General features: G+C 42.2%; 1 protein-coding gene across 1 annotated transcript in view; it reads right to left on the bottom strand.

The window, feature by feature from the left end:
* The window catches only part of SCRN1 (secernin 1), a 62,017-nt gene that overhangs the window by 22,947 nt on the left and 23,455 nt on the right, over positions 1–15,615 (bottom strand). The window contains exon 3 of the mRNA XM_061165450.1: positions 2,296–2,477. Within this exon, the coding sequence (XP_061021433.1) occupies positions 2,296–2,477 (182 nt within the window). The remainder of the gene's footprint in view (positions 1–2,295; positions 2,478–15,615) is intronic.

The raw sequence follows: 15,615 nt of genomic DNA, 5'->3' as shown, positions 1-15,615 counted from the left end.
CTCTGAAAACACATGGAGCTACAGCACCCATCATCTGGGAGGCTCTTAGACATTGATCTAGGAGGCCTTCTGGCTCAGGGGTCACTTTTCGGATTCAATTGGTATGGAATGGCTCCTCAGTATCTGACTGTGTGTGACTGAACTGATCATAGCTGGTGTAAAGCTGAGACCCTGAACTCACAAAGAGCCACTCAAGGTGCAGACACCAGGGCAGGGTCCTCTTCACACACCTGTCTTTGTATTGTAATAGCTGGTCATGGGTGGCCAGAAAAGGAGTTGAAGCTAAATGACTACAATTAAACTTACCCTGTCATCTACTCCCAACATGTGTTACTGTCCCAGACCTTGGTAACTATCACAACCTCAATTACGTGCTAAATATATCTTCTCTGTCTACATCCCTGGGCCTTGTAGACACAGGTGAAGTGCATCTCCTTGAAGCATTCCTAAACGGACGCAGCCCATTATCATCTCTGAACATCCAGCGGTGTTTGCTGAGAGCCTAGGATTCTGCACCATTTATGTGGCTAAAAATCTCCAACCACCTTGAGACACATTTCTCCTCCTGTCATCTTAAATTGGTCTAAAATCTTGCATTGCTCAATTTTCTGTCTTCTCCCTGCAAACAGACCAGATCTCTTTGAAGTGTCTGAGCTTCTTCATGTGCCCACAGAGTCTAACACAAAGCACATATTCAATAACTTTGGTTGTCTTATAGGTTGATGAACTCGAAAAGATACATCAGAAGCACTGAAGAAAGAAAAAAACCATTCTCTTCTATCATCCCTTAGAAATCAACTGTTTAAACGGTGATATTTGCCAGTTCTATTAATCCCCTCCATGAAGACAATGATAACTCAAAATGCAAGGTTGTAAATGAGGCATAAAAGGGGCATTATTTTCCATTGCTAACTCTTCATTTTCAGGATTTCTCTTAAACATAGAGGTAAAACTACTGGGACAGCTGTCAAAACATAAGCTGAAAATTTGTTATTCTCTCCATTTCACTCCGTTGATCAAGAGAGAACTCATTATAAATATGAGGCTTTTTCCTCCTTTTCTCCAGCTCAGGGGACCTGCTCCTTCTGAGTTTATAACAACAGAAATAGTAGGGAAGGGTGAGGAAGGCATAAAGGCAACACGGCATCAAAAAGGTGTCGCAAACTGACCTGTCCACCAGGTGAAAGAAGCTATGGGCCACAGACATCTCTGTGTAGATGCGCAATTTCTCCCTGCAAAACCTATAAAATGTAAAAACCTCTATTCCTTTTTGTAGGAGGTCCCCTTTGGGAAGCTCTGGAGGTCATCCAATTTAGGACTCACATTGAACAAATGATGGGCACCGACACTAATGGTGTTTCCACACTGAAAATCAAGACCTCCAGCTCCCAGCCCAATCCCCCTTCAACCATGCCACGAGTCCATTGCATTTCACTACATCGGGAAAGAAGAAACTATTTCAGAATGTCGTTTCATTCCTGCCGCCTTCGAGTGTAGTCATTCTTTTCAAACTTGGCTGCTGATCAGCTCCTGCACACCAGGGACACAGCCCTAGTGCTTGTGACACATTAGTGAACACGCCAACAGAGACCTCCATCTTGCCAAGCTTATAGGCCCGCCTCTGCACTTCACTAATGCAATAAACGTGAATGCATTACACTGTGGCTGGGAGGGGAGAGAAAAGAAGAAAAGAGGACAGAGACATAGAGGGGAAAGGAGGGAAGCAGTTTCTGTTCTTTCTTCCTCTATATTTTATGTGTTTTATATATATTTTTCTTTTTACTTTTCTATATTATTAGATATATTTCAAAGACCATCAAATTGACTCATTTAGAAGTGTCATTGAATGATCTTTAGTATCCTCATAAAGCTGTGCAACTATCACCATAATCTAAGTTTAAAACATTTCAAACACCCCAAAAAGAAGCCCCGTACCCATTAGGAATCCCTCTCTATCCCCCACTCCAACCCCAGGAGACCACTTTCTGTGAATTTGCCTATTCTGGGTATTTCATGTAACTAGAATCATGTAATATGTGACTTTTTTGTGTCTGGCTTCTTTCACTTAATATAACGTTTTCAAGCATAGCAGGTATCAGCACTTGATTCTTTTTTATTTCTGAATAATATTCCATTGTAGTCTACTCTTTTTTCCACCACCTCCAAATTTACATCAAAAGGTGTAAGTCTTCTTTGGAAGGACTGCATAACAAAGTATGAGGTTTGAGAGAGATGAAGCCCATCCCCACCCCAACCTGTTGAAAGCAGTTGTCTCTAAGAGTCACCATGCAGTACCTGACCAGATCCATCCCCAGTAAGGCTTCCGTCTCAGCAGCTGGTTCTCTGGCATTGATGGCTTCGTTGGCTATGCATACTCCATGTTCATTGGCTCCCATTTCTGCCCCCCAAAGCCAGGCAGGTCTGCTTATCACAATGGCATGGGTCCTGGGAACTTGGTTGATTGAAATGTAAGTGCACTAAAAAATGAAGACAGAAGAAAGAAAGGGCCATTATCTGTCAGGTACCACTTAGTTTTCACCTTGGTACTTACACTAAATCACCACATCCATTACAAACAGAGCCAAGAAATAAAAGGCCTTGGGAACACCCAGACTTAAAAGACACCACACATCTCAAAGCAGCTCAAAGGTTTCCACAGTGAGTTTCAGTCTTGCCACTCACTCAGTTTTCAGTCTCTTTAGTTCAAGCCAATCTGTGCATAAAGAAGACATCTATAGTGGCGGTCTATTTTCATGTACCAGGTATTGAGCTGGTCTCTGCCCTGAATATTCTGTATCTGGTCATTTCAAAAGGCATAGATGGCCACCAGCACTTCAAACAAGCATACCTATTTATTTGCAAAACTCCTTCTAGATTAGTTTTCAAACTCTGTCAAAGTTATAGAGCTCTATCCGTAAAGGAGATTCTACTTAGATGCCTAACAGATAAAAAGGAAGCAGATAAAAAGAAAATGATTTGTCTGCAGAACAGGGGTCCCTTAAGCTTCCTATAATGATCCCCAGCTCCTTAGAACACAGTTTGACAACCTACATGATTGTTCTAGTGGTACAAAAGAGAAAAACATAGTGATATTTTACATTTCACTAATGCATTAAGCGTACACTCTCTTATCCACTATGCTTCCCAGTCTGCCCCATTTGATCCCCACACTAAGCCCATGAGGACACAGGCCCAGAAAGGCATTTTTTGAACTCCTTTTACAACTGTGGTACATGCCACTTAGAGCTGTGTCTTACCTCCTCCAGTCCCATGCCTGTTTTTCAATTCACCTCAAAATACTTTGACCAGGTCTATTGTCTTTATGCTTCTGGGTAAAAGTTTGCATGGAGGAAGGATTCTGAGGCTAAAAATACTTGGAAAGAAATAGCGTGATCTCGATTAGCTCATTCCTTTCCAAGTAAAGACACAGCAGCCTGGAAAGCACTCAGAGCCTTCCCCTCCCCACATTGAGCCCCTAGGAGACTCCGCTGGGGCAGTAGGAAAAGCACTAAACTAGGTTGGCCACGGGGGCCTCCTGACACTGATATTCTAGTATCTATGACACCCTCTTCCTGGGGAGGCTGTGGAACTCAGGGCTTTAAATTATACAGGGCTTTTTAGCTGTCAGAGGAGAACTGTATCAGCCGCAGCATCCACTTACATTTTAAATTGGGCATCTGAAAGCACTGGATCAACTGCAGCCTTAGATCTCTTTTTTTTAATTCAACACCCAGTTATATTTCTGAATGCAGCCCAGAAAGCTATTCTGCATTGATTTTCCATAATCTCTACACCCCAGGTAAGAGCTGAAATGCACACTCACTGGTCACGTGACATCTGTACCTTCACAATCCACATTAGGTATTGCTCTGCCCTGGGATAATGTTCTTTCATTTGATAACTATTTGTAAACTGAAAGCTAATTAAACACAGAGGTTGTCAAGAGACCCTTGAGTTTTTCTTGGCAAACTGATAAAAAAAATATACTCTTGAAATGTTTTCCCTTATTCAGTTCCCTATGGTTATTTATTTATTTTTTAAAATGATCCTTTGACAACAAAAACCTGGCCAAAGCACTACACAAACTGTGGTCCTCTGTGCTCTTCTACATGGAACTGAGGTGTGTACGTTAGAATTGTGTTATTGCATGCAAAAAGCAGTCCAGACATGGATCAACACTTTCCAAAACCCCTGTACCCACTGAGGTCGAGTGACAAATTCTGTCTTGAAAAGATTGACTTAATAGGGGTGGAATCTCAACTTCCTAAGCACAGATTTATCATAAATTTTTTTAAGAACAGGAAAAAAGCAAAAACAGGAGATGAGCTTATTTATTTGTCCTCAAATTCGTGTTTACACCTTCATTCCCATTTCATCACTTATCTACAGAGCACCAACCACACACAAGGCAGCTTGTGCTAAGTGCTGCTGGCAGATAAGTCAGTGACGGGCCCAGACTCTGTCCCTTCCGTTGGCAAAGGAGAAGGCACACACATTGTGTGTGACCATGACCATCATGACCATCAGCCAACTTAAGGCGTGTCTGCTTAATAGGCACTCAATCTCCCCCTCCTCCCACCTTGTGAAAACTTAAAGTCCCCAGTCGTGTCCAATTCTTTGTGACCCCCTGGACTACACTGTCCATGGAATTCTCCAGGCTAGAATACTTGAGTGGGTGGAATTCTCCACGCTAGAATACCAGAGTGGGTAGCCTTTCCCTTCTCCAGGGGGTCTTTTTAACCCAGGGATTGAACCCAGGTCTCCCACTTTGCAGGTAGATTCTTTACCAGCTGAGCCACAAGGGAAACCCAAGAATACTGAAGTGGGAAACCTATCCCTTGTCCAGGGGATCTTCCTGACCCAGGAATCAAACTGGGGTCTCCTGCATTGTAGGTGGATTCTTGACCAACTGGGCTATGAGGGAAGTCTTTGCACTTCTGACCAACCCAATCCTGCTATTATTTTTCCTTTTCCCATTCCATTCCATTTTAACCCTTCCAAAATACTATATAATTGACTTATGTACTGCATGTGCTGTTTATGTATGCTATTTCCCGAGCCTAGAATGTAAGCTCCATGAGAGAGACAGAAGTGAGAGAGGGCTTGATCCCAAATCTGGTACATAGCAGGCATCAATAAACGAATGAATGAATTGGTAACAAAGGTCAGAGGTAGCATAATTGAGGTTCAGAGGCAAGGAAACACATCCAAGTGAGCAGAGGTTTTATCAAGTGGGTGACATTTGAGCTGACCTCGCAAACTGAGCCAGACATCGAGGTATTCCAGACAGAGGAAAGAGAATGAGAAGAAAAAGGTGGGGAGGTAAAAATGTGTCCCCGGTTCAGGGAGGTCCTCCACTCTGCCGCTTCGGGGAGCTGTGATGGCGCTGAGTCACAGGACTGCAAAAGCACACCAAGTACTGACTGATAAAGTGCTGAACACTGAGTCCAAAAGACCATACGGGCGTCGTGGGCGTTCAAATACATGCAGCCAACTTGACACTTTTCACGCCAAAATGGGAATCATGAGGAAGCAAGGAGATCCCCAACTAGACATATCAGCTAAATCAGCGCCTTTCAAGCACCAGGCTGAAAGCTGACCCCCAGATCCCTGCACAGGACACAGGGCAGGTGAGGGGGAGCTGGTGTGTGAGCATCCCAGTCTTACGTGTGTGCGCTCAATCCCTCAGTCACGTCCAACTCTTTGTGACCCCATAGACTGCAGCCCGCCAGGCTCCTCTGTCCATGGGATTCTCCAGGCAAGAATACTGGAGTGGGTTGCCATTTCCTTCTCCAGGGGATCTTTCCGACTCAGGGATGGAACCCTGTGCCACCAGGGAAGCCCAAGTGAGCCTGTGACACACACCCTCAGGGCATCTTGGTCATGGACCACCGAAGTCTGGCTTAACAAGGGCTCCTCTGTGGCTGCAATTCACACACAGTCCACCGGGTTTGAAACCTGACTAATCACACCCAGGTCTGGGAGGAAGAAACATTTGTTTCACAGAGATTAGTTACTTAAAAGTCCCAGTTTGGGAGCAAATCTCACAAATAAGGAACATTTACACACGATGTAATGAGTTAAACTTCAGTCAGCCATCTAGAACCGGAACTCTGCAAGCAGTCATTTTCTTAAATAAGATTCACCAACACAACTGCCACGTCATTAACGAGGCAGAGAAGAAGTGGGATTTGAAGCAGCAGAGAAGGTTTCTCTGAGGGGAAAAATGCAAAAGCACCTGAAATCTTTCAGCATGAAAACAAAAACAAAAAACTTAGTTCTTTTTTTTTTTTTTAACTTAGTTCTAAAGTGAAAATTTCCAGCCAGATTTCTGTTAGGAAAAAAGGAAAAAGAAAATGTTTACCACTCAAGAGATCAGTCTTTAGGGGGATAGTTCTGGCCTCAGCTCTGGTGATTAAGCTGTTCAAGGGGCCTGCACAAAAAGAGGAGCAATTTGTCTTGCTGCCCCATGGCCACGCCCACCCAGTCTTTAGTAAAACAGATTTGTCAGCTAGTGTGACTTCCGGGTGCCAAGACCACACAACAAGCCCGAGGAGGGGTGGGGGGTGAGGGGTGAGGCATAGTCCTAAATGTCAGCTCTGAGACTTCCTGGCAGGCCAGTGGTTATGACTCAGCAATTTCAACTCAGGGGGCGCAGGTTCAATCCCTGGTCAGGGAACTAAGATCCCACAGGCTGCAGGGCACGGCCAGAAAAATGAAACGCAAACTTAAAAAAGAATGGTCAGCACTGCCTAATGCTAATCATCGAGGTTTGAAAGACGTTAACTGTACTGAGCTTGTCGTTTCAGGTGGCTCCTGGGAACACATACCTGGTTGGAGGATGGAAAGATAAACCTTGACAAGGCCCCAGAGACAAACACAAAAGACAATTCTTCTGCAGGGCGCGCCCTTTATTATTTTGTGTGACGGTGCCCAAAATGAAAAAGCAAAATCAGCGTCATGCTGTCGCCTAGCCCCTGCACATTCCTGCACACACTATTTCTGGATATCACCCAATGAAAGGGGAATAGATACACTCACACAATGGACATTTCACTTAATGCAATGCAACCATTGTGCCTTTCCTACTGTACTCAGATGGTGTACACAACCCTGGCACTGCCAGCGAAAACCACTGTGAAATGAGTTGATGAGTCAGCCAGACTTCTTAGGAGGAGAAAGAAAGGTAGGAAAAAAAGGGATGCTTTAGGAAAATAGGTTTAGTTTTAGAAAACCTGTGACTCTAAAGCAGTATTGAGATTATCACTGAGGTTGTTTGTTTTTGAATTTTTTTATCCCAGTGTTTTCTTGCCTGCAACTTGACTGGTTTTGGGAAATGTGCCATTAAGGCTTATATGAGTCTAAACAAAGACAAAAGACGATGCTAACTATACTTTAGAAGAGGTGTTTTTTTATCTCCCTGAAGCTGCAAGAGCTTTAAGGATGGACAATGCAAGGAATTCAGAAACAGGCTTGGGAAACGGGATGCAATGGAAGGAAGCCCCCAGGCCAAGCCACTCTCCCATGGGGCAAGGGAGATGAAACCCCTGCCTCTGGGGCTAAAGACATGAAAACAGGAAAACAGGCAGGAAGAAAACCATACAATCTACTTAGTGACCAAGGTGCTCTGCTCAGATTTCTGATTCCAGAATGACTTGTACTCCCCTGTGGTAAGGGATAATCTTCAGAAATAACATTCAGAACCCACTCCCTGCCCCACCAAGGACATGGGCATGGACAATGTTACTAATAACACCACCAGCTACCATGAATTGGTAATTTTCTATTCTTCTTGATAATATTTTCTTTGGGAAGAAAGGAGGAAAACTATCTACCAAAAATCTATCCCAAAATGTGTAAACTGTATAACCTGACTGAGGATACTAATCCCATACAGAATTTCATGTAGTGGAAAATTTAAAAAAAAAAATTAAAAATAACTTTCTAAAAAAGGAAACAATGACGTCTAAAGGAGGCAAAAATGGAGGAGAGGTTTATTATACAATAATAAGAGAATCTTTCAAAAAGCAATTATGTATCAAACCTGACTTGGCTATCAAGAATTCTGTCTCCATAAGTTATGATATAATGACTCTCTTGGGCACCAAGTATAGATAATGGAAACTTTAGTTGAAATCCACTGTTTTTTCCAGGAAAACATTCTAGTGTTGTATCCTTTCTTTCTTAAATAGAAGGCTTAACCACTTACAAATAGACCTAAACCCATTCCACATCCACACACAAATGCATATATGCACAGACAGAACATCATAATCCAGGAAATCATCTGTCTGCTTCCTCAACACCCCTACCCACAGGGCCCAACGTAAAGGGAGACGAGTTCTGCAATGCACAGTGCATAGCATCCTCAGGACTCAGAGGCCTTCACAAATAGATACATACTTACCCATCAGGTCCCATGCTGTAAAGGGCAATACTGCATAGTAACCTGAAATGTTAGGTCCATGAATCAAGGCAAATTGGAAGTGGTCAAACAGGAGATGGCAAGAGGGAACGTCAACATTCTAGTAATCAGCGAACTAAGATGGACTGGAATGGGTGAATTTAACTCAGATGACCATTATATCTACTACTGTGGGCAGGAATCCCTTAGAAGAAATAGAGTAGCCATCATAGTCAACAAAAGAGTCCGAAATGGATGCAATCTCAAAAGTGACAGAATGATCTCTGTTCGTTTCCAAGGCAAACCATTCAATATCACAGTAATCCAAGTCTATGCCCTGAACAGTAACGCTGAAAAAGCTGAAGCTGAACGGTTCTGTGAAGACCTATAAGACCTTTTAGAGCTAACACCCAAAAAAGATGTCCTTTTCATTATAGGGGACTGGAATGCTAAAGTAGGAAGTCAAGAAACACCTAGAGTAACAGGCAAATTTGGCCTTGGAGTACGGAATGAAGCAGAGCAAAGGCTAACAGAGTTTTGCCAAAAGAACACACTGGTCACAGCAAACACCCTCTTCCAACAACTCAAGAGAAGACACTACACATGGACATCACAAGATGGTCAACACCGAAATCAGACTGATTATATTCTTTGCAGTCAAAGATGGAGGAGCTCCATACAGTCAGCAAAAACAAGATCAGCAGTTGACTGTGGCTCAGATCATGAAATCCTTATTGCCAAATTCAGACTTAAAGTGAAGAAAGTGGGGAAAACCACTAGACCATTCTGGTATGACCTAAATCAAATTCCTTATGACTATACAGTGGAAATGAGAAATAGATTTAAGAGACTAGATCTGATAGAGTGCCTGATGAATTATGGACGGAGGTTCGTGACATTGTACAGAAGAGAGGGATCAAGACCATTCCCAAGAAAAAGAAATGCAAAAAGGCAAAATGGTTGTCTGAGGAGGCCTTACAAATAGCTGCGAAAGGAAGAGAAGTGAAAAGGAAAGATATTCCCATTTGAATGCAGAGTTCCAAAGAATAGCAAGGAGAGATAAGAAAGCCTTCCTCAGTGATCAGTGCAAAGAAATAGAGGAAAACAATAGAATGGGAAAGACTAGAGATCTCATCAAGAAAATTAGAGATACCAAGGGAACATTTCATGCAAAGATGGGCTCAATAAAGGACAGAAATGATAAGGACCTAACAGAGCAGAAGATATGAAGAAGAGGTGGCAAGAATAAACAGAACAGTATAAAAACATCTTCACGACCCAGATAATCACGATGGCGTGATCACTCACCTAGAGCCAGACATCCTGGAATGTGAAGTCAAGTGGGCCTTAGGAAGCATCACTACGAACAAAGCTAGTGGAGGTGATGGAATTCCAGTTGAGCTATTTCAAATCCTAAAAGATGATGCTGTGCTGCACTCAATATGCCAGCAAATATGGAAAACTCAGCAGTGGCCACAGGACTGGAAAAGGTCAGTTTTCATCCAAATCTCAAAGAAAGGCAATGCCAAAGAATGCTCAAACTACCGCACAATTGCACTCATCTCACACGCTAGTAAAGTAATGCTCAAACTTCTCCAAGCCAGGCTTCAGCAATACATGAACTGTGAACTTCCAGATGTTCACGCTAGTTTTAGAAAAGACAGAGGAGGGGGGACTTCCCTAGTGTTTCGGTGGGTAAGATACCCAGCTCCCAATGCAGGGGACCTGGATTGTATCCCTGGTTAGGGAACTAAATCCCACGTGCCACAACAAGAGACCCAGAGACAGCCAAATAAATAAATGTTTTAAAAAAAAAAAGAAAAGAAAAGGCAGAGGAACCAGAGATCAAATTGCCAACATCTGCTGGATCATCGAAAAAGCAAGAGCGTTCCAGAAAAACATCTATTTCTCCTTTATTGACTATACCAAAGCCTTTGACTGTGAGGACCACAATAAACTGTGGGAAATTCTGAAAGAGATGGGAATACCAGATCACCTGACCTGCCTCTTGAGAAACCTGTATGCAGGTCAGGAAGCAACAGTTAGAACTGGACATGGAACAACAGACTGGTTCCAAATAGGAAAAGGAGTACGTCAAGGCTGTATATTGTCACCCTGCTTATTTAACTTATATGCAGAGTACATCATGAGAAACACTGGGCTGGATGAAGCACAAAATGGAATCAAGATTGCTGGGAGAAATATAAATAATCTCAGATATACAGATGACACCACCCTTATGGCAGAAAGTGAAGAAGAGCTAAAGAGCCTCTTGATGAAACTGAAAGAGGAGAATGAAAAAGTTGGCTTAAAGCTCAACATTCAGAAAACTAAAATCATGGCATCTGGTCCCATCACTTCATGGCAAATAGATGGGGAAATGGTGGAAACAGTGGCTGACTTTATTTTGGGGGGCTCAAAAATCACTGCAGATGGTGATGGCAGCCATGAAATTAAAAGACACTTACTCCTTGGAAGGAAAGTTAAGACCAATTTAGACAGCATATTAAAAAGGAGAGATATTACTTTGCCAACAAAAGTACATCTAGTCAAGGTTATGGTTTTTCCAGTAGTCATGTATGGATGTGAGAGTTGGACTGTAAAGAAAGCTGAGTGCCGAAGAATTGATGCTTTTTAACTCGGTGTTTGAGGAGACTCTTCAGAGTCCCTTGGACTGCAAAGAGATCCAACCAGTCCATCCTAAAGGAGATCAGTCCTGGGTGTTCATTGGAAGGACTGATGTTGAAGCTGAAACTCCAATACTTTGGCCACCTGATGCGAGGAGCTGACTCATTGGAAAAGACCCTGATGCTGGGAAAGATTGAGGGCAGGAGGACAAGGGGACGACAGAGGATGAGATGGCTGGATGGCATCACTGACTCAATGGACATGAGTTTGGGTAAACTCTGGGAGCTGGTGATGGACAGGTAGGCCTGGCGTGCTGTAGTCCATGAGTCACAAAGAGTCAGACATAACTGAGTGACTGAACTGACCTGAACTTACCCATCCTACTCTGCAACCAAAGTGGGAGTTGTTAAAAACCCAGAATTGCAGAAGAAAGACTAAAGAGCGCAAAATAAAATGCTCTGATTTGCCAAGTGTGCAGCTGAACAAAATGCCCAGTGTAATTTTAGAAACTGAGGAACTCAGTGCTGAAGGACCCCATTTATTCCTCCATCTCAAGTAGAGTGAACTGGACAAAGAGTAGTGAGAGATGGACAGGCAGACAGATGGACAGACTGAGGGCAGGATGAAGGGAAGAGTGGGTAAGGGCATGAACTGAATGGCAAGACCACCTGAGAGGATGGCCCAGCTGGAAGCGTGGGCAGGTGGGTGGAAATGAGTAATCAGAGTGACCTTCTGCACAGGATTATTCTCAGAAAATGGGCTTCAGACTGCAACACTCACATGAGATTTCCAGGGAAACTGCAGACAATGTTTAAAATGTCATGAAAAGGCTGAGTAACAGGAGAGTTTTTATGAGAAGTTCTCAGTCTTCATAATTAAAATTTTCTGTATGCTAATGAAGACTATTATGAAAGTTACATTATAGTTATTGTAGCTCAAAAGCCTGGTAGAAAAGAACCCATCATTCTGTACTTGGGACAAGAACAGGGGATAGAGACAGGTGTAACTGTATGGGAATTAAGGACACAGAGTAAGTTTGAAAAGCAGATTTAGCATATGCTACAAGTTAGGAGTTTAGGAACTGAGGCCTGGAGTTACAGAATCTCTCAACACTACCTGATTCTTTGTTTAAAAAAAGAAAAAGAAAAATCTCTCTCTGCACAGTGTTCTCCTTGGAGTTTACAAAGTGCTTTCTCATGTTAGCTCACATGTGTTTTACAAGAACCACACCACCATATGACCCAGCCACCCCACGACTAGACATATACCCCGAGGAAACCAAAACGGAAAAAGACACATGTGCCCCAGTGTCCACTGCAGCACTATTTACAACAGCTAGAAAATGGAAGCAACCTAGATGTCCATCGACAGATGGATAAAGAAGCTGTGGGACATATATGCAATGGAATATTATTCAGCCATAAAAAGGAATGCATTTGAGTCAGTTTTAATGAGGAGGATAAACCCAGAGCCTATTATATAGAGTGAAATAAGTCAGAAAGAGAAAGATAAATATCATAATATACATGGAATCTAGAAAGATAGTACTGATGAAATTATTTGCAGGGCAGCAATGGAGACACAGACATAGAGAACAGACTTACAGACATGGGAGGGCAGGAAGGAGAGGGTGAGATGTATGAAAAGAGTAATACAGAAACTTACATTACCATATGTAAAGCAGATAGTCGATGGAAATTTTGGAGAAGGAAATGGCAACCCACTCCAATATTCTTGTCTGGAGAATCCCACCCATGAACAGAGAAGCCTGATGGGCTACAGTGTGTGGGGTCACAAAAGAGTTGGACGTGAAGGAAGCGACTAAACAACAACAAAGGGGAATTTGATGTGTGACCCAGGGAACTCAAACAGGGACTCTGTAACAACCTAGAGGGGTGGGAGGGGGAGAAAGATGGGAGGGATCTTCAAGATGGAGGGGACATAGCTGACTCATGTGGATATTTGGCAGAAACCAACAAAATTCTGAAAAGTAATTATCCTTCAATTAAAAATAAATTAATTTTTAAAAAACCAACAACAAAAAAACCTGGAAAAAAAAAAGAAAAGAAAAATCTCTCCCTGCAGAGTTCTGCTTGGAGTTTACAAAGTGCTTTCTTTCGCATGTTAGCTCACACGTGCTTTACAGGAAGGCAGACACAGCGGGATGGGGGGTTCTATGATCTCTGTCTGGCAAATGAGGAAACTGAGTCTCAAAGGCTCAAAGGTCCAAGACGCAGTCAATGAAGAAGGCAGGACTAGAACACAGGACCCTGCCTCCTGAGCCAGAACTCATCCCCCTCGTTTCAGCTGATTATGAATTTCAATTAATTTATAAGAGAAAAAGACACTTAAGATGCTACACATTCACAGAAGGGTGGCAGGCTAAAGGGAGGAGGGGGACATTGGTGCTGGCACCTTGAAGGATGCACAGGAGTCTACCAAGTAGATGAGGAGATGGGAGAGGAAGGAGAGACTCAGCAAAGGATAGAGCAAAAGAACAGAGAAATGAAAGTGTGCTGTTCGTTCAAGAAGCAGCTCAGCGCAGCTGACGCCTACTGTGTAAGCTAGGAAAGGCAAACTAAGCATGAAGATGAAAAAGTAAGCAGGGAATTGTACAACCCTTACAGAGGTCAGTTATTACCAAAAAAATGTACCCTATGACCTAGTGACCCTGCATGTGGAAGTGTGTTCAATGACTACATGTACAGAAAGCCTTGTGTACAATGTTCTTCATTGCTGTACTTTCCAGACCAGCCAAAAGTCCAAGCATTCACCAACAAAGAACTGATTAAATTATGGAGTTTCTCCACAATAGACTACTATCAGCTGTAAAAGAATAGTAATAACCTCTATTTCAATGTTCAGCTATAGAAAACTCTTTAGAAAGCTTTTAGCTATAGAAAACTCTTTAGAAAATGTTACTAGACAAAAGAAAGCCAATTGTAGGCTAGAAATTGTGTTAAAAAAATCAAGTCTCAGACTAGTGTATATAATGTGCTACTTTCATGAAAAAAGAAAAGGTGGCATATACATATTTATTTGCATTTGCATAAAAGATGACAAGATGGGCAAGAAAAAAAAAGGATTACATAAGATGGAAATTTTAATAGACAGGAGTAAGGGAAGATTAAGACTGCTTACATAAACCTTTTTAATATTATTAAATCTTTGAACCACATCATTTTATCACTTACTCAAAATATAAAATTACATTAAAAAATACCTTTACCCAAATGAGTTTAAAATTTTATGTGCACAAAAAACCTGCACACAAATTTTATAGCAACTTTATTCAAAATTGCCCAAACTTGGATGCAACCAAGATGTCCTTCAATAGGTGAATGGAAAAATATATTGTGGTATATCCAGGCAGTGGATTATTATTCAGAGCAAAAAAGAAAACATTCTATCAAGCTTGGAAGAGACATCAGTGAACCTTAAATGTCTATCGCTAAGTGAAAGAAGCCAATCCGAAAAGGCTACATACTATATGATTTCAACTATATAACCTTCTAGAAAAGGGAAAACTATGAAGACAGTAAAAAGATAAGGAGTTTCCAGTGGTTAGGGGAAGGGACAGATGACTAGCTAGAACATAGAGGATTTTTAGGGCACTGAAAACACTCTGAATGATAGATGGATACATGGTATTAGACATTGTCAAACCCCAGAGAATACACAACACAAAGAGTGGACTTTAATAAATTATTGACTGGGTCAATAATCATGTATCAATACAGGCTCATCCATTGTAAAAGATATTAAGGCAAAATGTTAATAATAGGGGAACCTGGGAGGCAGGCAGCAGGGGTGGTGAGGGGTTATATGAGAACACTCTGTACTTACACTCATTTTTCCACAAACCTAAAACTGCTTTAAAAATGTCTATTAATTTAAAAGAAAAGAAAGAAAAGTGAACAGGATGCCAGGCAGGAAGAGTTCTGAATGGCATGCAAATCAGCCTGGATTCTCATTTTATAAACAACAACCCAACATTTTTAAACAAGACAGTGACAACGCTGTGATCTGGAAAGAAAAGTCCCTGCAGGGAACAGAATTCAGGGGAAAGAGACCTGGGCACCACTAAGCAGATCAAAGCAGAAAGGAGATGGGCGTGGGTGTGAATGAACTGGGAGCGGTGAGGAGATGGGGACACAGGCAAGGAAGCAACAAGACTCAGTGACCGCTGTCCCTCTGCATCCACAGATGAGTCGGGAAACATGGCTCAACACTTGCTTTTGGTTTCTAGAATAAACTCTGTGGCAGACAACAGAGCTGACAGAGGAAGAGAAGCAAATGAAATGGGAATAGTGAATTTGGTTTTTGACCTGTGAAGTTATTTTACCTGCAGCATACGGATGTGAAACATGCCAAGGCAACTCAGAACACAGATATGCAACTCAGAAAAAAGGTCAAGGCTGCCTAGCAACTAACTCTGGTATGTATCAAACTGTGCTTAGTTATTAGGCAAGGGACATAATTTATGGTGTATTTGAGGTGTACACCATAAACACATGGTGTATTTGAGCATTAATGTATCATAACTAGTGAAAGGAATCTAGTCTATTTCCTAAAATGATTGT

Source organism: Dama dama, chromosome 18 (genome assembly GCF_033118175.1).
Source record: "Dama dama isolate Ldn47 chromosome 18, ASM3311817v1, whole genome shotgun sequence".
In the NCBI taxonomy this organism is placed as follows: domain Eukaryota; kingdom Metazoa; phylum Chordata; class Mammalia; order Artiodactyla; family Cervidae; genus Dama; species Dama dama.
This window is presented reverse-complemented; position numbering and strand designations above follow the sequence as displayed.